A 26,553-nucleotide genomic window follows, 5' to 3' on the forward strand; every position below is an offset into this window, starting at 1 on the left:
TGAATTGATCAGAATGAGGATATTGTCAGGTCAGAACACGCCAGAGAAGGGGAGAAGGGTGTGGGATGCAAGGGAGAAATCAGAATGGTGGACCCATGGAATCCAAGTCAGGTTCTATGGAAGCAAGGGTATGAGGTGGGGTGGGGGGATGTGTGGGCAGACAGGACAATGATGGTGAAGAGGTAAGTGCATTGAAAGATCATTTAGTACAGAAACATTGTTGGAGTCAGGTAAGCAGTGGAGAACATTTGCATTATCTTCAGAAGATTTGCATGATCTTCTAGAAGGATGGACCTACCAACATTATTTCCTTGACAGATTAAAATCTTGTTTTCTTAATGGATAGACCTGAGCCTCACCTTTGACGCAATAATCGATAATCTAACATCCCAATACAACCATGTGCCTCAGGACTTTCAGTAGCTCTCCACTACCCCATGATGAGGTCTTCAGACTGGGCACTCAACCAAACCCATGACAAGGCCCTCAGAAATGTTTCTAGGCTTGCCCCTCACTGATCTTAAATTCTCTGCTCTAACTAATGTCTGACCGGACGCACTTGTGCAAACACTGTATGCGTCGCAGCTGGTAGAGTTTTAGACGCACAGTTTCAAACTCCTCAAATGCTTTCCCCATTTCTCAAATTTATATTCAACTTTCAATATCCAACCAAAATTTCACATCCTTTGCTAACCTTGCCTTGACAATATAATATCGAATTCAGTGATATGGGACCTTCATCAATTAAGTTCTTTCAATAAGCTCCTTAAGCAAGGGGTGAATTTCATATTTTTCTGTTTCCCTCCTGAGTCATATCACATGCAGTGCATGTGCTCAACTGCTTTTATTTTATTTGGAAAATTATCTTATGAGATAACAAATGTCCGGGCATTTATAGAGATACTAAAGAAAAATATATATTGCTCAAAACTAATTTAAATTCTATGGATGAGGGACTTCATGGATAAGGCAAAGATTTTTGTTCTTTTGGCTCTGGTTGTATAAAATAACCAGCAGGAGTGTAGTTAAGCCAAGGAGTGATTTTCCTATGCAAATATTTTCTTCAGTTATATAAGGAAAATAATCAAAGTGAAGAAAATTACAAAAGAGGAATACGAAAAAATTTTCCCCAAACCTCACCAGCTTTACAGAAATACTTTTATAATTTCAAGGTATTTCTTTCCAGCTTGTTTCCTTGTGCATATACTTTTTCCAACATAGTGATAATCACACTAAGCATAAAACCTCACATTCTGCTTTTACACTCAGAATTGCGATAATTTCTTCTGTCTAATACACTGTTTTAAAGAAGTATTTGCAGTATCTTACTCTGAAAAAAATCTGCCCTAAAGAGTCGTCCCTCATTTTAGTTGACAAAGATACTTTTGGGGGTAGCTTTCAAGATTAGCATCACTTTGAATGACAAGCTAACATCCTTGAATGCTAGTGAGTCACCTCTCAAAAGACCCCACTCTTATTTCTCATTTTTATACTTATGAAACTGATATAGCCTTAGTTCTTATCATTTGCCAGCATCCTACCTGGGTTTTTACCCCTAAGAGACAGAAGCTTCATTTGTGCATGGATTTAGGGTGGTTTAGGATATTTTTTTCCTCCAACATATGACAGTACACCTAATCCACTGAAGTAATTAATAGTATTATCATGCAAGATTATTTCCCAACATTTCATTAAGGAAACTCACAGTGATGTTGATACAAAATCAAATGTATTTTCTCCATTAAATAGCATACATTAAATAATAACTCAGGACATAAGCTGTGCAGAACAACCAGATCCAGACTGAAAAAACATCGGTAAATCACTAACATAATTGTAAAAACAGTAAATGCATAGTAAAAAAATGGAAATGGCAGAAGGCCCGATATTTGCTGAAGTTGCTGTCATTCTGCAATTTGCAACAGACAGCTCCATTGTAAATAACATATTCACTGGTGGGGTCATTTGTCTTGACCTTAAGAACCCCTCAGAAATGACAATTTGAATCAAAAAGATGATTTTCTAAAGCAGCCATTTTTACAACCGCTGATTCCTAGAACAGGCATAATAAATTGTTCACTCCTCAAAACATCTCTCATTCTTATAAAATATAACCAGAAAAAGACTCAGATGTTCATGAAACATGTTGGGTTTTCGGCATCGCGTTATCCTGTGGTGCTCTGCAATCAATTACTGTTATACCACCATCATTAATAATTTTCTTAATGAAAATGATTCTGTTGATCTCCGCTGTATTTTAATTATCAGAGTTAAGCATAATTACACTGCAGCTCTGAGCTGGCATGTGGACTCCTTTAGGGCGCAATTTTGTTTTAACACACTGATAATGTAATTTTACATTGTGTCAGTTTGTTTGGTTATTATCCAGTTGTACAATTCCACTGTATTCCTGATAACAGATAATAACCTTAGTACCTCCTATATCCTGAAGTCATTTAAAAAGCAATATTGGAATTCTGCAACTAGCTAACTTAATCGCCTTATGATTTTATAATTCCCGCTGCTAAATATTTGGTTCAGGCACCCACCCTCTTTTAAGACTACTATAAAACCAGACAACAGTTATACATTTTCTGTGAATTACAGAATGGTTAAATAAACACTTAAAGATGAGCACACTTTTTTTCTTTTTAAATTACTTTCTTCTTTACATAGTATGAGGTTGTTTAAGTAAAGTTTCACATTAACTTGTAGACTGGTTCGGAAAATTGGCTGCCATGTTTGACAAGACTGTTGTTTCAAAATTCTAGGAACATGCAACAGATCTTCTATTTTAAAGTGGAAAGTAGTCCAGACTTCAGCAAAGGTCTTTATAATGAAAAACCTTTGTTTTAAAAAGTTGATCAATTTGGTCAGTGTGCAGAAAGTTGCTTACCCAGGTTAGGTTGTATTAGAATTATTGTTGTTATTTCAACAATACCTAATATAGGACCTAGTACACAGTCAATAAGGGCTTAAAAGAATTAATTGCATGGTTACATTTGTGCGAATAAGCAAAATCTGAACTTTGATGATGGTCAAAGAGTGACCTGGAGACTGGTCTTTTTTTTTTTTTTTTTGCACTATATCACTTCCTGGATAGTGTTAGTACCTTATAATAACCAAATATTCCTAATTCCTCCCTCTTTTCCTTTCTACCATTCTGTCATTCATTTCACTTATACATACGCATACATACTCATATTATATACATAAGATTATAAAAGTATACATAATTGAATACATTGCTGCAATTTTTATTTTGAACTTTTACATGACTTTAAGTTGCTCTTGGGAGTTCCCATCATAGCAGAAACGAATCTGACTAGTACCCATGAAGACGCAGGTCTGATCCCTGGCCTCATTCAGTGGGTTAAGGAGCCACTGTTGCCATGAGCTGTGGTATAGGTCGAAGACCCAGCTTGGATCTGGCATTGCTGTGACTATGGCCAGTGGCCACAACTCCAATTGGATCCCTAACCTGGGAACCTCCATATGCCGTGCGTGCGTGCAGCCCTAAAAAGACCCCCCAAAAAAGTTGCTATGTTCTTCAAAGCAACATAGAAATTAGCGGAACTACTGTCACTGCTATTTTAATTCTGGAACACTTTTTTCTTAAAAAACAAACCACAATATGAGAAAAAAAAAAAACCCTGATAAATATGTATGTAAATTTGCAAAAAAGACCAATAACCTATAATCTTCTCCTAGTAAATGGTGTCTTAAAAACTCTAATTGCATAATTGGGGACTGAGGTCCACACACTCAAGATTAATCCCACTTTCATCATGTATGAGCTATGTATATATGTATCCTTCAATTATTTCCTTAACTTATAGAAACTTGAGTTTACCCATCTGTAAAGTGGGAATCATTTTGCTTACATCATGATTTTGTTGTAATGGTAAACCAGAAAATGTGTGTAAAGCATTTAAAACAATGCCTGGCATGGAATAAGTGCTGAATAAATGAATGGCTGCTATTACTAGTTTTAACATTATTATCATCATTACCATCTTTACACTAGTATTTGAAATGTGACTTTCATCAAAAATATCATGTGCCCAAGGGGAAAAAAACATCTTCAGGCAAAGGCTTCAGGCCTCTGATTCTGTAATGCAGTTCTGTGTAGATACTTTGGATTCATAGGCACCGAATGGGACTTAGGGAATTCTTGGCTATAAATCTGGTATCAGGAGTTCCTGTCGTGGCTCAGTGGTTAACAAATCTGACTAGGAACCATGAGGTTACGAGTTCGATCCCTGGCCTTGCTCAGTGGGTTAAGGATCTGGCGTTGCCATGAGCTGTGGTGTAGGTTGCAGATGTGGCTCAGATCCTGCGTTGCGGTGGCTCTGGCATAGGCCAGTGACTACAGCTCTGATTTGACCCCTAGTCTGGGAACCTCCATAGCTGCGGGAGCAGCCCTAAAAAAGGTAGAAAGACGAAAAAAAAAAAAATCTGGTATCAGATGATAACGGTTTCTCACACACTTGCTTGATACTAACATGGAGGCCTGGCTTCATTTCCTCTGGATCTTTCCCGACATATAACCAAAAGGGCAAACTGGACTGAGTATAAGATCATCAGCAATATATGTATAATAACACAGGTAGCCATGGATACAGGTGTTTCTTCTCAAGAATCCTGCGAGAAGGCCACTGCTCTTTCATTTAAAGAGGAAAAGTGATTTGCTCAAGGTTCCATTTGAGCAACAGTTTTTTTCTTTTATGTAAAGAGAACTCTTCTGTGGTTGAAGTGAGAGTGAGAGCTAGCTGATACTTTTTCACTCTTTGACTGACAATGTTTATTTCTCTTCATCTAGGTACCTGAGGATGTGGCTGCTCTGAAATAAGATTCCACAGAAAAGCAAATAATTTAATTATGCTTCCTCTGAAGTGAACTGAATGAACAAAGCCGCATGGAAGATGCTAAAGGTTTAATTTTGAATGCTCAAAAACATGAAACTTGAAGTAACCTGCTTACTTTTCACAAATGAGAAAAGTCACCTTTCTGTGCAAACACTATAAAGCATATGAAGGTATGTAGAAAAGAAAAGAAAAGTTGATTTCCAAAGCTTGACAGGCATTCATGGATTTTAGGAGTAAGTAGGCAGGCTTCTGGTCACCCTCCTCTCCAGCAGCTTCTCTTTAACTTCAGCATGGTGCTTTTTAGTACTTTTCCATTGGAGATAAGTAAATTAGAATTATCTGGAGTCTGCTGAGAATAATGGCAAAAACCAGACAACCCAACAAGTCTGGTCCATCAATGTCTGGATGAGCTAATTACTTTCTGGAATGACAGCGGATAGTTGAGGCAGGAAAAAAACTACATCAGATTATAATATTAATGCCAAATACTATAGTTTTTTCACTTAGATAACACAGGATGATGGCAGCCTGTCAAATAGCACTAAGTGATATAATTTTATAATAATTATTTGATGGACACCCTGGAAATGAAAATTTTACAATTATATTTAATTTTACTACTAGCCCACATTCAGTAATATTCAAAGAGTAAGTATATCTCTCAAATGGTAACAGCTACACACTAAGTTGGCCTCTCTTCTGTGCCCTAAGAAAATATTAATAAAAATTTCACAGTCAAGTCATTTAAAATATGCTACACATATGCATTTTATATTCCATTTGTAAATAGGTATTCTCAGATAGCCACGTCCAGTAAAAGTGCTCTTGGCAAAGAAGTTTAGGTTCCCAGAAGAAAACAAAATAACGCAATGCAATTTTGGCATAAGAAATTTATTTTTCATCTTCAATGAGAGCTTTTTAGCCATTAGGAGCAATGTGTTGTATCTGGGTGCATGGGTATTCAGCCATCAAGTAACCATTCTTTTGTGTCTGGAAGCAGCACTTTGGTTTCATTTGGGGAGCTACTTCTCCTCTGTCTCTGGGGGGTTAGTTCTACTCTACAGATGATTCTAGTTTGCAAGGAAGAGTCACAGTGATTAATAGGGTCAGGGATTGGTATGTGATGTGACCCCAACAAAACCAAGAAAAACTCTCTTTTCACTGGAATGGTTCTGCTTGTAGAATAAGTCTAGAGCCCCCCACCAATTGATGAGAACTTATCTGACAATGAAATGCGCAAAAGAAAGAGGCAGAAGAAGAGAGAGTTTGGAGACAAGGTTTGAACAATGGAATGAAACTGATTCTGAAGTTTAGAATATCCTTGGATTCTCAGTTACACAAACAGATGAATCCCCCTACCCTCAGTATACACACACACACACACACACACACACTTTCGACTTTTTTTTTTTGCATAAGTCAATTTCATTGTGACTTTTCTCATTTGAAAACCAAAAACCTCTGACTAACAAATAACATACATATTATGAAAATGCCTCACATATCATGGACATTCAAGCCAATGTGTACTTGTTCAATCTAAATCACCAAACCCTTCCAACTACAAAACTCTTTTGCTGTGAGAAGGCTTATTATACCTGCCATCTGTGAAGACAGAAGGTGTCAGAGTCCCTGGGATCCTTGCAGGAGTGATTCTCAGGGTCATATTTTCCATGATATGAACAATCCCTCATATAATTCCAGAATATTGAGGTATTCACAGAACGCTTAATGGACTATTAAGGGCAATCTGAATACTAGGAATTCGCATCAGGCCTCTGAAGCCCATCTAGGAGATCAGAGTGGTCTACTACAGAGTTTTCCCAAAGTGCATTACCCAGAACACGAATTCCAACGTTTCAATGGATGTCCATTGGGAAAAAATATGCATGTCACATAGTCAAATGAGTTACACAGGTTTTTGTTTTGTTTTACTATGGGAATTCTCAGATCATTAATACCATCAGGCTTTGTGAGTTTTCAAGGGGGGGGGGGGGGCAAAATAGGCAATATTTGGCCCTGTGGCATTTTCTTTCATCTGAGAGTTTTGTGAAAATGCACCTTGGGAAGTGCACATTGCTATAATACTCTGTGATTTCTGAGCAGAAATGCCTGAGTGGGCTTAGCGAATATACTCATCATGTAATAATGTCAAGGGGAAATGTAGGGTCACGCAGTGCAGAGAATATAGGATTTGGAATTATCAGAACCAGAATTCAAATTTGGCTCCTTTGTTAGTTCTCCATGATCAAAGACAACCACACTATCGCTCTAAGTCACACACAATGTCAGGTTGTATAAAATGAGAAACACATCACTCATCTCATCAAACTGTTTGAAAATTTCAGAAATAACTTATTCTAATATGTATAATTCAGACTTCAGTTAGACAGATGTGTGCTTAAATCCCATTTTAAACACTTAGTAGCTATGTGACCATGGCAAATTACTTCATCTACCTATGTCTCAAATTCACTTTTTGTAAAATGGGATAAAGATGTTAATTACCTACTAGAATGTATTAAATGAAATAATGCATATACAGTATTTACTGCAGTCCTTGTTATTTGAACTGCAATACCATCTGTTCTTGTAAGTTGGACAATATTGAATTACCTTTTGTAGGTTAAAAACTACTAAATAACATGAATTCATATAGTTCATCATCATATCATATGTTTCTATTACAGTTTCTGTAACCATTCATCATTTGTTTAATTGGTCAACAAATAATTTTTTACCTCATGCTCTTTCTGTACAGGCAGCATGCCAGATCAAGGATAAAAAGAGTACTAAGAAATAATCCTTGCCCTCAGTATATACTGCTTAATATACTGAGTAGATTGGAAAGGCAAGCAATAATAGCTAACTTTTTACTTACTCTGTCCTCGAACACATAAAATGATGATCATAAAATGAGACGAAAGAGCAATGAGACAAGTGCCTAGAAACTGGTATGAGAGTGACAAGCAGAATATTCAGGGGTGCTTAATAAAGGGTGGCAGTTATTAACCACATACAAAGCTAACACACAGTTGGGCTCAATGCATGCTTTATGAGTTAATTAATAAGCTTATACAAATTACTCCAGACTGTTTATTGCCAAGCAGCTTAAGGTATATCTAATTGTAATGCAAACACATAAACATGTTCTGATTAAGGTACTCCACTGAACATAGAGTTACAATCTTGTTATAGCTTTTTTTTCCTTATGTAACTAACAATCATCTCTTCTAAAAGAATGCTTGATTTAAAGATGCAACTGATTTGGATTATGAGAGGAGAACAGCTATTCTCCTGGTTTCTCCATATTATATGGTCATCACCGAGATAAGGTATTATACAACAAAAATTTATTCCCAATCATCCATCCTACACTCCAAGCCATCTTTAGTATTTTTTTGCATTCTTAATGTGGGCACTGGTAAATTGATTCACTATAATATTGCTTTCCATTTTGATAGAACATACTGACATATCCTGGGAAAACCTCACTTTCCTTCCAGCTAAAAGCTCCCACAAGCATACCGCAGGTATGTGGGGTTAGAAAATGAGTGGGTATGGGACCAGCAATTACAGAAGGAAAAGGAATATAATCAGATCCTGGTGTGCAGATTGTTTTTTTAGCTTGCAAATTCCCTCTTTCCGGTGTTTCAACTTTCAAAGGCTTATGGTAGTTGAAAGGCAATCCTCTTATAAGTGTACAAATTGTAATGATTATAGGAACAAGTTGTAATTGTTTCTAGCAAGTTTTTAAGAGTCTTTGATGTTATGATTAGTGTTTTATATGTTAATATATTGATAGGGGTGCTTATTTGCTTGTTCCCTTGTATGCTTTTATGGTTTCTAGGTTCAATGTGCAAATACATCTTTGATCTCAGTAGGTCTATTTGGTTAAAAAAGAAAGCTAGAAGAAATTAAACATGAGAAGCAGCACAAGGTTTTGCAATATTTACGAAGAAGCGAGATTAGGGATTTCACTGTAAAAGTACACAGCCAGGGCCCGGAACTTGAATATGGAGAAAAATGCCACAAACCACCCCACACATGAGGATGGGACTGTGTTTGGGGGAGCCTGTCCCATGATGTGTGTCACGGAGCGGTGGCTCCTTTGTAGCCAGGGTGTAGCTGTATGATGCAGGCTAGGTTGATGTCACACTGAGCAAATCAAAGGCAAAACTCTGCAAGCCACCATTTCCTCTCTCCCATTTGCCTCCTGCCCTTCAGAAATCACCATGGGGAGGAATTCTCAATCTTTGCAGTGGCCTCCTTTTCAGCTATCCTCTCATCATGTGTGATTTCAAGAAACCGGCTGGAATGCAGTGCCTCCTGGAGCATGCACCTTGACACGAATTACAGAATTTTGAAAGGAATTTACTTTTTGATGGATAATGCCTAAGAGAAGAATCTGGGATTTCATCAAACCCACTATCAATAAAGCTAACAAGCAAGGAAGGTACAACTCAAGACACTCAAAACTGCAGTGAGGTGATTGTGTACAGCAGCACTAAGTAATTAATGGTATAATACCTTTTGTTTTATGCTGCATGGGAAAAAAAAAAAAAAGAATACCCAGTAGGCTTTACTGAAGATACAAGTTATGGAGATCCATAAGGGAAAAAGGAAGAGAGAGGATCAAATTTTACGTTGTACTCTCATTCCAGCTCATCTGGTGCTGTTTTGCAACTCTCAGGTTTCAATACATCCAAAGAGAGAGAGAAATAATCTTGCACTTACCTTTGCTGTACACAATGCAGTTGTTTTTGTTGTCTTCCACTCCTTGCCAAGTCACATCCAGTAGCCACTTGGGACCAGCAGTCAGCACCATCGGGACCTGAGCCTTTGTCTTCTGTAGAAAGAATGATAACAAACAGATGCCATTTGCTTTCGTTGATTAAAAACTTGAATAACAACTGTACTAATCATTCTATTTTTCCAAACAACTAAATCTCCCAAACCATAATCCAAGTCCTTATTCCCCAGTCTCATGATATCTTTTTAAGACGACAGAAGCTGTAAAGCTTTACTGCTTTCCCTAATCTGAATGGTAGAATTATTATCAAGAATTTTTTTTTCCTAAATGATACAGGATCAGATCTCCAAGATGAGACAGATCTCTTGCGGCTCTGAATTATAAAGAGAATGCAGATGACTTTCATTGCAAAGAGCAGAGTGTTTAGAAGTGAACTTTAGACACATTGTACTTTACTATCAACAGGATCTCACTGTTTCCTGAAACAGACAGGAAAGAATTTAAAGAATCAGGATCCATTTCAAAGCTCTATCCTGAGCAACATTTGTATCTGAGTAGGAATTTATTCTGAATGAATAAAGAAATCCACCCAACGCCTTCTTCCAAGTATGGATATGTAGTCTGACTGAAACTGAAATAATATTGATGCTAATGACTCACCACACACTGTCTCTCAAGACTATAAAAGAGGAATCGGGAATAAATTCAGATGCAGAGCAACTAAAGCATGGCATCCCTTGCTCTGAGAAGCACAGAAGCAGGGAGACAAGTGCTCTAGTTCTAACAAAATACTGGCAGTGCCCATATTCAATATAAAGCTCAAAAGGTTTATCATTTTAGGCTGTTTGGCACCCACATTATTTGTCTTTAATTCTGTTAAACATGGTAGGAAATAAACGGGGGAGGGAGGCAAAATACGTAAGCCTTAGCAAGACTGGTGTCTCCCAAGGAGTCAGAGTGCACTGGCATTCAGACATTTATCATATCATTCACCAGCCCATGTTCTGTATATCAACTATCATGAAACCACAAAACAGAGTACAATACCGGGAGTCTCAAGGTAATTTTTGAACTGAATTTTCACCTAGATATGATCCTGCCAAAGAGATCTCAGCCCATTCTGGGACTTTCCCACATGTTAAGCGCTATCACAAATTTCCCAAATTGGCATTAGCAAGTATTCATTGAGGAGTTCTATGTAATCTGGCCATTTCAAATCTCTCAGGAATCCAGAAACCCCACTTCACCAGCCAAATGGAAACAGTGGTAGTGCATGAGACACAGATCTATTGATACTGCAAAGCCATATTAAAAACCATGCATAAATAAATGCTAACCCAATTTTGACATACCAATTATACTGAAATAGGTAAAACTAACATAAAATATACTATTTAATGGAAAAACCAACTGTGATAGACAAAATAAAACAGACGTCTGGGAAAAAATACCTCAAGTATTAAAACAGAGGAGGTGGTAAAGCAGATCAATTGTAAGAAATACTAGCATCCTGATATTTCTTACTCACGCTTTGATTCATTTTAAAGTCTTTTATTTTTCAACTACGTGTCTTAATATTTGGAAAGTAAAACCATGAAAAATATTTATCTGAAAGCTCAGTGGGGGGAAACACAAAGTAATTTTATATATTTTTTAAAAAACAATCTAGGTAAAACGTTATCAAGCTATCCCTCTGGTTATTAGTCTAAGTTATGATTTTAATTTGTTTTTTCATTTTCAAAACAGAATCTGAAAACATGGTAGCTTCTTCAATCCGAAATGATAGTGACCCACATCCAATTAAATAACAGGGCTGAACTGTGCATATTTCAGTTCCTTTCACTACTGAAGACACAGGTAAGTCCACACATCAGGGTCAGTGGGTTTTCAAGCAGAACAAGTCACAGGAGAGGCTCCACCATTTCCATAAACCTGCATACAGGGGATTTAGTGATGTTATTTGTAACATCTGCTCTCATCTGATCTTAACAGACTTCACCAACAGGCACCTACAGCTTCATTTCTACTGTATCCTCTTATTTCATGGGAAAAGAGATAGGTTTTAAATTATTTAATCGTTATACTCCACAGTCCTTAAAGCCACCTGGGTTCCTACATGATAAATCAGTGTTTACAATTTTCCATAGATGATATGAAAAATATATATTGATCACAAATTCTTTACGGAATCTTACTGTAAAGTTAACCAATTGATTTGCAAATACCACACTCTTCCATTCATTTCACAGAGGAACCTACAGACTCAATCTCATGCTTGGGGTTAGGAATATAAGGAGGTCTTTTTCAATAAAGGCTACAGATATATTTTTTAAAAAGTTTAAGACTCACAGACATAGAGAACAAATTTGTGGACGCTAAGTGGGTGAGGGATAGGGAAAAGTGGTGAATCGGGAGTTTGGGATTAGCAGATGCTAACTATTCTATTATCTATAGAGTGGATAAACGAGGTCCTATTACATAGCACAGGGAACTACAGTCAATATCCTGTGATAAACCATAATAGGAAAGAATATGAAAAAGACTGTATATGCATATATGTCTGTGTATAACTGACTCACTTTGCTGTACAGTAGAAACTAACGCACATTGTAAATCAACTACATTTCAATAAAAATTTTTTTTTTCTTTTTAGGGCCACACCTGCAGCATATGGAGGCTTCCAGAGTAGGGGGCAAATTGGAGCTACAGCTGCTGGCCTATGCCCACAGCCACAGTCATAGCAATGCCAGATCTGAGCCACATCTGTGACCTACACCACAGCTCACACAGCAACGCCAGATCCTTAACCCACTGAGCGAGGCCAGGGATTGAACCCATATCCTCATGGATACTAGTCAGGTTTGTTACCGCTGAGCCATGACAGGAACTCCCAATGGAATGAATTTTTTTTTTTTTTTTAAAAAGGAAGCAGTAATTTTAAAAATTTACTATAATGAGAAAAAGTAGCATAGTAGGGAGTGAAAAGTCATGAGTAAATTGTTTAAGGGTCCATACTGGGCAGGAGATAAACTCCTGTTCCCTGGATTCTAGGAAGGTATCATGGAGGAGGTGATATTTGGGCAGGATTTAAAAGTTAAATAGAAAGAATTTGCAATCTCTGGTAATGGCCTGGACAAAGAGTATATAAGAGTGGTATGTACAGGAAATAGTGACTAGTTCTGGGATTCTTTGGTTTAAGCTCTTCAAGTCTTTAATGCTGTCTTAATATATAGAAAGTACTACATAACAGTTACCTGTCATCATTAGAATCTGCAGTGATACTATTATTATCATTATTGATAAGTGGAAGGGACATAAGAGCATATGTTTCTAGAAGAGCAGGCTAGAAACAGATTTTGAAAGACCTTCTTATATTAAGCAAAACCTTGTGTGCTTAAACTTCGAAGCCGAAGGAAGACAGCAAAGATGTGAAGCAGGAAGAATAAGGCTACGACTATTGCTGCTGCTTGTGTAAAATCCCTTATTTATTTAGTCATCATATGTATTTTTAGACAAAGACATTATAACTCTAAGATTAAATAATTTCTTTAAGGTCAAACAGCTGGCAGAATGCAGAGCCCATGTTTTTATTTAGCTTTGTTTCCAAACACTACCAGTCCAAAAGTGACCAACTGTTTTCCCGAGACTAAAGGGTTTCTTCCCAGGATGCCGGACATCCAGTGCTAAAACTGGAAAATCCTGGGTAAACTCAAATGACTTCTCCACCCCTACACTCCTACAAAAAAAATATATTAATGGTTTACATATATTGAATACTTGCTAAATGTCGGGTGTTAGACTTTTCTCTTGAATTATCTTTTTTTATTTTTACAACTCTAGGAATCAGGTATAACATTTTCTCCATTTTGAATGTAAGCAAACTAAGAAGTAGAGAATTTGATTTTGTGGCACGAATAAAAATATTTATTTACTATCTTTCTTTAATGGTAAGTTAGGTATTATACCTTTTAAATTTCTGGCAAACATTTATTATGCCTAGGCATAGATAGAACCAGACTTTCCAAAAAACTGAATTGAAAATTTCTTTGACTTTTGAGTCAATAAGGCAAAAGCGAAAAGGTAGCAGAGACCCAGAGAAAGCTATATCCAAGCTGTAAAGAATAAGTAGATAAAAAAAAATCTCAAGGGACCAGTTATTACAGTTTTGAGGAGGTAAGTCAATTTCTTTCTGAAGAAGTCAAACTTTTGTGGAGATTGACTGCCTTCAAAGAAGATTACCAAGTGTGAGAAGGAAGGAGTTAGCTAGGATTATGTGAAATCTACACTCCAGCAAAATCCATGAATAGAAAATAACAATAATATCCACATTGATCATTAGGTTTACTTTCCCATGTCTCTCTCTATCATAAGGATTCATACAAGTCTGGGAAGTTGAGAGCAGGAAGCAGCGTTAAAGTGCAGTGAGTTTAATTCCCTCATTTCACAAATGAAGAAAGTAAGGACAAGATGTTTTAGCATCCTAAGAGGTAGGACACAGTGGGTACAACATGTTGGGGAAAGAGAATGAATATAAAAGGTGTGACAGGCAGAAAAATCGATCCACCCAAAATATCTGCACCCTAATCCCTTGGAACTTGTTATTTTACTTGGCAAAAAGGATTTTAAGAACATGATTAAGGTTTAGGGCCATGGCACAGTGCGAGGACCTTAGATCATCCATATGGGACCAATCTAAACACATGTTTCAAAAAACATGAAGGGAGAAAATTCTCTTGTGGTACAGTGGGTTTAGGGGCCACTGTTGCCACTGCTGTGGTTTGGATAGCTGCAATGGTACAGGTTCGATCCTTGATCTGGGAACTTTTACATGCCGTGGGTGCAGCCAAAATAAAGAAATGAATACGAGTAGAAGGGAAGGGCAAAACAGTATGTCAAAGAGATTTAACACGAAAAGGATTCCACCTGCCTCTGCTGCCTTTGAAGACGGCACTCTAAAGCCATGAACCGAGTGCGGTGCTGTCTAGAAACCAGAGTGGGCTTCAGTTATAGAGAGTAAGGAAAACAGGGATTTCAGTTCTGCAACCTCAAGGAACTGAATTCTGCCAAGAACCCAATAGGCAGGAAGTAGATTCTTCCCTAAAGACTCTAGAAGGAAATGCAACCTGCTGACAAATTGATTTTAGTCTGGTGAGACCCATACTGGACTTCTGATGTATAAAACTTTAACATAATACATTTGTGTTGTTATAAGCCAATAGTATTGTGGCCATTTGTTGTGGTAGCAATAGAAAACTAATACAAAAAACATTCAGATTTACTGACTTGCAGTTTAAAAAAATGACTTAAGTTTCTTATCAAATGTGCTCACAAGTGTCAAACAACTTTCGCTTAGCTGGAATAACACTAAATCTACATTGTTATTCCACAATTATCAGATATAGCTAATGTTCTTGCCTTAATGTATAAGAAAATACACCATGAAGACTAACAATTCCTGCTTTTATAACTGGGTATTTAAAACAATTTTATGATTCACTATTAACCTTACAGATAAGTGTGGCAGAAAAGACATGACTGTTTTTGGATTAGATTAGAACCCCAATATATGCTAATGGCAGACTCTGTGACTGGAAAATCACTTAAACTTGAATGTCCTAAACTTCAGAGTATACATCTGTAATGGGAATAATAATTTACACCTCAAAGGTTGTCTTATGAAGCAACCAGTAGTCCTTAGGTCACCACAGATGCACTCAAACTTTTGCTGAATGCCTACATAAATAAATGAATTAAAAATGTGCAATGACTCGCATGTTCATAGCAACGTAATTCATAATAGCCAAGACATGGAAACAAGCTAAATGTCCATCATCAGATGAGTGGATTAAGGAGATGTGGTATGTATACACAATGGAATACCACTTAGCCATAAAAGAATGAAATAGTGCCTTTCGCAGCAACATGGATGCAACTAGAGATTCTCATACTAAGTGAAGTTAGTCAGAAGGAGAAAGACACATATCATATGACATCACTTCTACGTGGAACCTAAAATGTGGCACAAATGAACCTATCTACAAAACAGAAACAGACTCACAGACATAGAGAACAGATTTGTAGTTGCCAAGGTGAAGGTGAGAGAGAGAGTGGGATTGACAAGGAGTTTGGGGTTAGTCGATGCAAACTATTACATTTAGAAGGGATAAATAATAAGGTCCTATATGAGGAACTACATCCAGTCTGTTGGGATAGACCGTGATGGGGGATGATATAAGAAAAAGAATGCATATATATGTATGATTGGGTCACTTTGCTGTACAGCAGAAATTGGCACAGCATTGTAAATCAACTATACCCTAATAAAATTTAAAGAAAAATTGCCAAAAGCATTTCTGGAATCCCTGTTTCTCAGACGTTAAGACAAAAACTCTTTATGATCCAGTTTAAAGGTGGCAGTAGTCATTAGTGCAAATGATTGTTTCCAACTCTCTACTTTCTAGGTTTCTTTTATTTTATTTATTTATTTATTTATTTATTTATTTATTTATTTTAGTGCCTGACGCATGGCATATGGAGGTTCCCAGGCTAGGGGTGGAATTGGAGCTGTAACCACTGGCCTACATTATAGTCACAGCAACGCATGATCCAAGCCATTCTGTGACCTACACCACAGCTCACGGCAACGCCAGATCTTCAACCCACTGCGCAAGGCCAGGGATTGAACCCGCGTCCTCGTGGATACTAGCTGGGTTTGTTAACCACTGAGCCAGGATGGGAACTCCCTCTAGGTCTCTTTTAAAGTTAAGGATGGGAACAAGACTTCATTTCACCAATGAAACTGAATAGGAAGTGACTCATGTCACTTCTACACAGAAGGTATGAGACTAATGGACAATCTCTCCTGGCATTTGCTGAAGCGACCGTCAAAGCCTGTAAAAGAGCTAGGCCTCCTAACCACAGTGTCCATGTAGCATGAGAAAGCAAGCAACATTTTTTATGCATAATGTTGCTGCAATATTAGGGCTGCTTGCAACCTCAGGAAAACCTAGCTTATCCTCACTTATACAAAGGTTTTTTTTTGTTTTGTCTGTATTGAAATAACCCATGGGTTTCTATAGGTTAAAGTTTGTCCTTTATATATATCTAGGCATTCTCTTTCAGTAATAAATCAATTCAAGGTATATAACAGGAGCCTGGATTTCAGTTAAGCTGGAATATTTTAGAAAGAAAAAGAAATAGTGTGCACTTTTGAGGCTCCACATTGTAAGTTAAAAAAAAAACTATCTGCTCTCCTGGACACTGTTTGAACCTAGAGTTTCATGCTTAGACAGCCTACAACTAGACAAACTTGACAAGGACAAAATGGGTCAAACGTGTCATTTCTTAGGAATAATTAGAATCATCTAATGTGGATAAAAGAGGTCAAACTAGCATCCACTTCTCACTAACCTTTGGAGTTACTGGACCGACAAAGGAGGAAGCCTTCAATAAATGTTTATACTCAAGCCAAAAGGTTAATGGAGATAAAAGTAGGCAGCCCAAAGGTAAAGAATAGAGGATAATTCTAACCCAAGAAACTGGTGACATAATGCTGTCTTAGGGATTCCAAATTCTGCTAGAAATATTTGTTGAAGATTTCCAAACTGAGGCGTACAAAGAGTTAGAAGTCTGAGGAAAATCTGACCCATGAGAAGAGCCTGACATTACAGCCTTTTAAAGAAAATATAGAAATGGCATTTGATGGGAAAATTGGCCTCCACTGACTTTAGTTTGGGAAGTATAACAAAATCTTATTAGAGAATCCCAAGTCAATGCCATGAGATGTACGTACTCTGATGCTGATGAAAGTTCTCCCGGTGTGCTGTTTCCCATAACTGCGTAATAGGTGAAAAGGGTTGGGTGTGTTTAACAAAATTCAGAGCTCTTATAACAATTCATAGCTGTTTCTTTTCTCTCAGCTATAAAAATATATGTGCTAGCAGGCATCAGAGAATTTCCAAATTACTGTAGACATTAGATTTATATAGTTAGAACCAGAAACACACACATATATTCCCAGCCCTTTGGAATATGATACCACCACCACTGCCAGTCTCTCAGAGCTGAATTATTCTCTACATCTAAGTGGGGGGGAAAAAAAGATACTGTATGTGATTTGACCTTGTACTTCCACAGGGAAAATTTTACATAGTTAAAAGTTGCAGTTAATGTAGCCAGGCAGGTCTCCGCACCAGAATTAAATTCAAATTCAATATGACAGTTGTGAAAACATCGTATCCCTCTCCTTTTAACCGTGTGAAGTCTCTAGCAACTGTGAGCTTGAATTTAAAAATTCCCTTCACCAACAGCCTATTCAATGGATGCATAATAACTTAAAATCTTGGACTACCTGGAGTGGTGAGAGATGTCAAGTGAAGATTTAAGACCCTCCACAATTGTATTTTCAGTAATTCTGGGTATGTTGTATAACCTCAACATTCTGATTTGACTAGAACTATAAAACTTTTAGTATGATGGTTTCCACCTAATAAAACTGTGCTTTTTACTAAATATCCTTTAAAAAGTTATACAGGACACTGTATGAATGTTTGATCTTAATGCTATTGAGGTAAAGTTTTGGTTTTTTTTTGTTGTTGTTGTTGTTTTGTCTTTTTGCCTTTTCTAGGGCCGCTCCCGTGGCATATAGAGGTTCTCAGGCTAGGGGTTGAATCAGAGCTGTAGCCATCAGCCTATGCCAGAGCCACAGCAATGCAGGATCCGAGCCATGTCTGCAACCTACACCACAGCTCATGGCAATGCTGGATCGCTAACCCACTGAGCAAGGGCAGGGATCAACCCTGCAACCTCATGGTTCCCAGTCAGATTTGTTAACCATTGCACCACAATGGGAACTCCAAGATTTTTTTTTTCTTTCAGAAAATAAGAGTATCATTTTAAATGATACAGAATCACTGTACTCCATGTGATCCCAAAGGGTCAAGTTGTTTGTGTGATACAGAAACAGTTTCTCAGAGGTAATATCCGAATAATCTTCATGGCCAATTAATGGCAGACATCGTTCAACAGGATTATGTATGTCCGGTGCTTCCGTTAGAATCATATGCTTCCATTTAAAATAGAATAAAACAGCTACTAAGCCACACTGGGATATCTCTTGACTGAGAAATGCAGTCTTCCTTTTTATTTGCTGTGTCTGAAAGCAAGGAATGTGTGTTTGTGTTTTGTACAACAAAGATTTAAACAAGTAACTTTAAGAACTTTCAAACTCATACCAAGTGTTTGACCTACAGAAACTATTTAAGAAATAACAAAATGACTTACTAAAAGATTATCAAATTTGCACTGCATGAAAAAAATCTGGTGTGCTAGACACATTGTCAAACTCAAGCTCAAAGAAATTAAGCATAGTCCAAAATTAGAAAATACATGAAAAGTCTAAGTGGGAAGAACATCACTAATGTGCCATAATAAGAACCACTGGTTCCCTGTTGGCCTAGTGGTCATGGATTTGGCGCTGTCATTGCTGTGGTAGGGCTTCAGTCCCTGGTCTGGGAATTTCCACATGCTGCGGGCACAACCAAAAGATAAATAAAATTAGAAAAAAAGAATTAGATGCTGAGAAAGGGAAAGTTAAAAAAAAAAAAAAAACAAAACAAGAACCACTACACTACACTATTAGGCACAGGACAAATTAATGAATGGAAATCCCAGGTCAGTTTCATTAGAATAGTGCTTTTCTCGAGCACAGGTCTATAAAACAGCATTTAAGGACAGCACCAGAGTGAAATTCCAGAGAACTTCTAACAAATGTCTTCAAGTTCACTGTGGTATGTGGGATCTCAAACACGATAAGAGATTTTTCAAAAACAAAATGAGTGTGAAAGAAAATGATAGAATTCTTGGCTACTATATCCATACTCCTTATGTCAAAGACAGTTTTATCTCTAGGAACCAAAAATTTAAATAATCATTATCTCTGAGGTATATTTGCTTTTAGTTCTCAAAATGGTTGAAACATATTATCTTAACATGAGTCACTGCTTAAATATAGAAATCTTCGTATAAGAAATAATGATCTTTTAGGGAAGGGAACACAAATAGTCCCATACATCCAGGTCGTCAAAACAATGTCTTTCCTTTCCAAATAAAAAGAATCATTTCATGATATTTTGGACAATAATATAAAATCATTACCTAAGAGTACTCACACTAAAGAAGCAGATATTTCATCATTTTCAAATGGGAAGAATCTTTAAATGAGTAATAAACATCTAAGTTATCCAGATATTTATTATACTTTCATTTTTCAAAAAAAAAAAAAAAAAAAGAATAGACTCATTTCTCTTTCCCTTTTGCCAACTGCACTCCCACAGTCTCATCTGTTCTCCACATACGTTTGGCTCCAAAGGGGAACTACTCCCTCCAAGCTGGCAGCCATTAACTTCAACCTTTTATTTTATACGGCTCTGAAAGTCACAGAGTGTTTAAGGAGTGTTGTTTTGCTCCTGGCAGAATTTCTGGGCTTGCACATAGTGCAATGTGTAGAAGAGTGTCAGCGCCGAAAACCTTGGGAAGGGAAAAGGAAATTGCTCTAGAGAAGCCCTCCTCAGATGAGGCTGTGGCAGAAACCTGCGGTGGGTTCAGGGACCCGGAAAGCCAGCTGTGGTCCCAGCTGTGTGACCCGGGGCCAATCGTTTAACCTCTCCAGGTCTCATCTTCCTCCTCTGTAACATGAGCTCATATATCCTTACAGCTTGACAATAATACCATTATGAGCCTTCCCACTATAGAATTTTTTGTCAAATCTAAACTCAAATCTTGAGTGTGGAGAAGACGATAAATATGAAAATTCTACACACGGGGCTTATACTTAACTTAAGGAAATGTGCCTATTTTTACTGGTGAAGTGGTAAATGAAGCCATTCGGATTTATTTTATTTGGGTATTTTAACAGCAAAGAAGATGGTGTGGTCAGAGAAGGAGGGATGGTGAAAATAAAAATGTTGGTATAAAGAATCTAGAGAGTGTGCAATAGCTCTATAGACACATTCAGCTATCAAGGACCTAAATACTAAAGTGTGTTCAGTAGAGAATTTTTGAGAATTACCCCAAAGGCATCCTGCAGAGGAGAGAAAAAGCTCTATCCTGCACAAAGTCATCCTCAGATACTGAGATACATGTCCTCTTCATGCATTAATCCACTGCAATATGGAATGAATCTTTTGGCCACCTTTTAGACTGTCTCTTTATTATTATTGTTTTAGCCAATCTTAACTTCAGGCAAAAAATGAAAACAGCATTCCTGATATGAATAATATAGTAAAACTTAGAAACAAATATAAAGGTTTTTTTCTTTCATTACATGTTGCTTTCATGATTTGCCCTTTCTTCCCTCTATGACCATAACTTATTAAGAACTCATCTATGTTTTTAACATAAAATATACCTGATAATATGATATTCAAATGTGATTGCAAAGAGTTTATAGCATTTTCCCCTCCAAAGAGAAAAAAAATGGAATTGTTGAACTATATACTAAGTGCTATGATAAATATAGTACCCTTTAGGAAGACAGATTTTTATGAAACAAGTTATTGAAGGTTGGGTGTAAAAAATTAAAAAAGCTTTGCAAACTAGTTGGCAGAAGTGTGAAGGTGATACTGAGTCAAGCTGCACAAAGCTTATCTAATCTGTGAAACACTTTAATTACACAAATATTACAAACACCTAAATGAAAGACCCTGACCATGAAAACAGTTTTCAATATTTTTTTCCCAAATTAGCAGATGCAAAAGAACTACACTATTTCCCCACTTTCAGACAATAAAGGGGGGGGGGGTTGGCCATTCCTTCTGGAATCAGCTGCCTTGATTTCCATGGGGAAAAACAATGAATTCCAACCAATGAAACAGATTCATCTTCATATGCGCCCATCCAGGGGACTTTGTCAGCGTGGAAATCAGTCTGGGACAACTAGAGATGCAAGCTATGAAGTCAGAACCAAATGAGATAAACCTTTATGAATCCTGCCTCTGGACACATTCCTCAAACCATGTTCTTTATAGAAGGAATAGAAATATGCATACAAGCATCAATGAGTTCAAACACCAGGATAAATTCTGCATTTGACTGAGTGTGAATGACATTAAAATTTGCAACAAGTTAGCTTACACTCTTCAGATATGTTTTTTGCCACATAAATGATACAACCTTACTTATAAAATCATTCCAATTACTAATCACTGATCAGAATTTTAAAAAATCTCTCTCCGCCCTTTCTATTTTGAGAGACTTATTTAGGTCATTCTGCTTTTAAAGTCATCCCTTTATATCTTATTAGAAATTGAGTATATTCATTATTCATTCAATAAACATTTATTAGATATCTATTATATAGAAAACACTAAGAAAAAGAGATAAAAATGAGTTTCATGTCCTCTAAAGGCTCACAATGTATCAACATTAAAAATATCTAAATGATATACATAGATTATTTAAATCAATAGTAATAATCAATCTCATGATATTTTAAGTACGTCTCATACATTTAGGAGCTGCAATGCAAATTTAATGGTGCATGAATAAAACGAAGGTATAGCAATATATCAGAAGTGGTTAATAGACCCCATGTTAAGGGGTCTTTATGAGAATTTAGGACTCTAACTTAATTTAAAAGTTAAAAACACTGATGCTTTCTTCAATATGGATAGAAGGTCTATCAAATACGTCTCTCTCTCTCTCTTTTTTTTTTTTAATGGCTGCATCTGTGGCATATGGAAGTTCCTAGGCCAGGGACTGAATCTGAGATGCATCTGCAACCAATGCCACAGCTGCAGTGACACCAGATCCTTTAACCCACCGCACTGGACCAGGGCTTGAACCCGCGCCTCCTCAGCTACTCAAGCAGTGGCAGTGGGATTCTTAACCCACTGTGCCATGGCGGGAACTCCAATAATTTATGTTTTAAAAAATTACATTTAAATCCTAATCATAAAGTGTTTTATATACACATTTAGGGTTAAGCCATGCATATCCACTTCTATAAGCATGAGTTTATTATTCACACACTTATTTATTCTTACTGCTAAAGTATATCATGAACATATACTGGAAAAATATATTGAAAAATATTTCAAAAAAGGAAATATTTGGGAGAATATTAGATGAATTATTTATATACTATTTTAAGTGTATACTCATTATCTCACTTAACATGCTTTATTAATAGTCAGGCATGGTTTAAAAACTTGTACTTTGGTGACAAGCTGATTGAATTTTTTTTTTTGCCTTTTTTTTGCCTTTTCTAGGGCTGCACCCGTGGCATATGGAGGTTCCCAGGCTAGGGGTCTAATTGGAGCTGTAGATGCCAAGCCTACACCAGAGCCACAGCAAAGCAGGATCCGAGCTGCATCTGCAACCTACACCACAGCTCACGGCAATGCCAGATCCTTAACCCACTGAGTAAGGCCAGGGAACAACCTTGGTTCTTAGTCAGATTTGTTAACCACTGAGCCACGACAGGAACTCCAGCTGATTGAATTTAAATCGCATCTCCAACACTTAGTAGCTATAAAATCTTGGGCAAGTTATTTGGGTCCTGTGTCTCAGTTCCTTCATCTCTAACATGAGTATAATTATGGCATGGGATTATTTTGAATATGAACTGAGTTAATGTTTAATGGGCTCAAAGCAGTACCAGTATGTTATTCTATGAAAGAGTTTGGCCAATAGTTTGAATATTCCTAAAGAAAAATGTTTGCATAGAAAGGCAGAATTCCCAGTAAAACAAGAATTTTGGCTGGGTGGAAAAGTGACACATTGCCCCAATATATGACTTATAACATTTTGTTAGGCATTAATTGTGTGCTAAAGTTCTAGATGCTATATTAATGTATAAACTGATTTTTTACAACAATTTTATGAAAAAGATATCATTATGCCCACTTTGTATAAGCAAAAACTGAGCCTCTAAAATGTTAAATAATTTTTCTAAATTCACATCTCTAAAAACTGCCTTAATCACAAACTGCCTCCTATTTACCTCTTTGCAAATCTATAAGAAACTCAATTACTTCCATGGCGTTAGAGCAATAAGAACCTTCCTAGGAATTGTGTTAAATATCAATTCTTCATATCCATGAAAACTAGTTTAAATGATCTTCCATGAGTCAGTGGTTAGCAGTTTCTGTTTTACATTATGCATGATTCCTAGCTGCACTTTGTATAAGCTAATTGCATGGCGTCTCATTAATAATCTTCAGGGTTTTTTGAGCTGTGAAATTTATAGCTTTGTAGTGAATTATTTCTCACATTTGCACAGTTTTGGAGTTTGAAAGTCTACTTGAGATACTAAATATCAATATTAGGCATCAGGTAGGTATAAGGGGAATAGAATTTAACATAGCCTAGTTAGGACACAAAAATGATTGAAAGGCAAGTTATACTTTTCAATATTCTTAATTTTATGACTATAGATATTTTGGTACCTGTAGAAATGATTATAGATTTGAATGGCTGAAAAAACATGAAAAGTTTCCAATCATAAGCAGAAATTTATAATGAGATCCAAGACGTCATTTAGCTAAAACCCACTCAGTTCAGTAATGATTGAGCAAGAGTAAATGAAGAATAGACTTTCCTGGTGTTCACTTGGCCAAGAGGCATAGTAGGGCCTCATGGCAATCTTGATGATGAGACATCAGCATGAAATCTGGGCTGCAAGGTAGTACAGCAACCCTTCATGCCTGACAGGTCAATTCTACTCTTTAGAACCTCTGAATGCAGCCACTAAAGGAATCTAAACTGCCTCATGAAGTCTTGGCTCACTGATGGAGGATTCTCTACTTAAACTGTCTCAGTCTGAGTTTAGTTAGCATGTTCCTTAGCTTAAATTTGATCAAATACAGAGTAGTTTTATTGGCCCGCTGAAGTTCAAGGTCACACCAGGAAATCAAAAGAAAGACTCAGTGAAAAGCATAGGGTAGAAATATTGTAGAGGTGGGAAAAGGGAGTTGTTTTTTGGACTCGGTGGGTCTGAAACCAAAAAGTTCACTTGTAATTCAAATACGATTTATGGCACAGTCACGGCAATGTTCTTCCACAATGTGATTAGCACAGTGAGGGAAAAAAGCAACTTTAGTTTGTGTACTTATCAACTAAACAGAGAGGCACACAGTGTCTAAAAGCATGGACTCTAGAGTCAGAGGGCTTAGCTTAAATTAGATCTAAGTTTTGCTGCTCATCTATGGTGTGATCCAGATCAAGTAGCTCCACTTCTCTGTGCATCAGTTTCCTTCCTGTGAAATGGGAATAATAATACCTCATGGTGCTGTTGTGAAGATGAAATGAATCAATACTTGTAAATCACTTAGACTGACACTTGACAAACACTAACAGTGTCCATTTATAATCAGTTTGCACTTTGATTTGAGAAAAAGGGGAAAATTTATGAAATAGTTCAATATCTGTGAAAAGTCCTGGTCCTACCTAATTTATTCTATTCAGGCATCAACAGAATGATCAATGTAGCATGGATATAAATGTGTAAGAGATTTTACTACTTTGATGAATCTTTTTACTTTTTATCCACTTAATAGACTGGCTAGTGGGGAGATAACTTCACTACTTCTAGCACAATGAAAATCTTTTAATGGCAACTCAATGTTAGTGGAATAAAATCTTACCTTTCATGATGAAAAGCTCTACTTGTGGGCCATAAAATAATTTATTCTTGTTTAAATTACTTGAAATTTCTTGCCTAGAGTTTTCACTAGTACCTTACATGATCTAACACTTTGCTTATTGGGTATTTGGGAAGTGGTTTGCAAAGGTTCTGGACATTGAGTTTTTAATTATGCCATTCCTCTATCTTGGGCTTTAAATTGGGAATCCCAAGCTAGTCCAAAACTTAGAATGTGCAATGTTTTTTTACATTGTATGCTGGAACAAAGCCTTAAAATTAAATACTGTTATCTTCAGTATTCTTTAATTTTTAATATGTTGTCTCATTTGTCATTTACAATCAAATCAAACCAACCAAACACAAAGCAAAATCCCTCCTCATTACAAAGACTATGGCCTTTTCCATACTAGTTCCTATTTCACGCCAGTCGTATATATTTTTTTAAAAAATGATCTAGAAATTTGCTAAACCTAGATTTGGGTCAAACACTGTCACTAAGGGCTTGGATTGCCTTATTCAAAATACATCACTTTCCTGGGCCCCTTTTTTCATTTGTAAAGGGAAAGAACAGGACTCTTGAACTTGTAGGGCACCTCTGGCTCTAGGATTTCATGAAACAGACTTATGTTACTCAGCCTTTTAAAATCTATGCTATCCTTTCTGGATGGTAAAAAACACATTTATTATCTCCTCAACATTTAGACATTTAAATAAGTACATAAGCATGGTGGCTATACACATATTAAAGAAATGACATGTTGGTGTCCCATCCACTAGGAGCAAAGAGAGTTCCTTCAACAAAAATGCACATGTAATGTGTCCTCTTTAATGAGGTTCATCTCCCATTACTGTGATAATCACAAAACAACATTAATTCACACTGATATGGACTGTCCCTAATTCAACTCTGCAGAAAGAAGCTAAACTACAAACTCAAATGTAATTTGCTCTGCCCCCTTGACTTATGCAGCGCAAAATGCCTTAATTTACTACTCTGTCTTCCTTGTCTTTTGAGATGTATGCCCAGATAAAGCAATAGCTTGAGCAAATATTTCTATATTGTGCTATTACTGACTAACCCAAGTCCCAGTTTTTGAAGACCAAGACTATAAGAATTTTTTTTTTATCAAATGAGATTTGCTACTATCCCTCACAGTGTTAATATAAAGTATCCTTACTTCCATGACCACTCAGTGAATACTTTACAAACATTATTAATAAGGGTACAACAGAGAAGACACACAAACCAGCTTACTTTTGGCTAAAATCATAATGTTCTGCCAGAGATA

The 26,553-nt window shown here is 36.8% G+C and overlaps 1 protein-coding gene across 1 annotated transcript in view; it reads right to left on the reverse strand.

The window, feature by feature from the left end:
- Positions 1–26,553, reverse strand: part of ZFPM2 (zinc finger protein, FOG family member 2) — a gene marked incomplete at its 5' end in the record, with an annotated part of 382,811 nt that overhangs the window by 154,798 nt on the left and 201,460 nt on the right. Inside the window, 1 exon segment of the mRNA NM_001195374.1 lies at positions 9,606–9,717. Within this exon segment, the coding sequence (NP_001182303.1) occupies positions 9,606–9,717 (112 nt within the window).

The sequence above is a fragment of the Sus scrofa genome, chromosome 4 (assembly GCF_054392235.1).
Source record: "Sus scrofa isolate SSC_HxYL_T2T_F1_AM1 chromosome 4, Sscrofa_HxYL_maternal_Yorkshire_Landrace_v2.0, whole genome shotgun sequence".
Lineage (NCBI taxonomy): Eukaryota > Metazoa > Chordata > Mammalia > Artiodactyla > Suidae > Sus > Sus scrofa.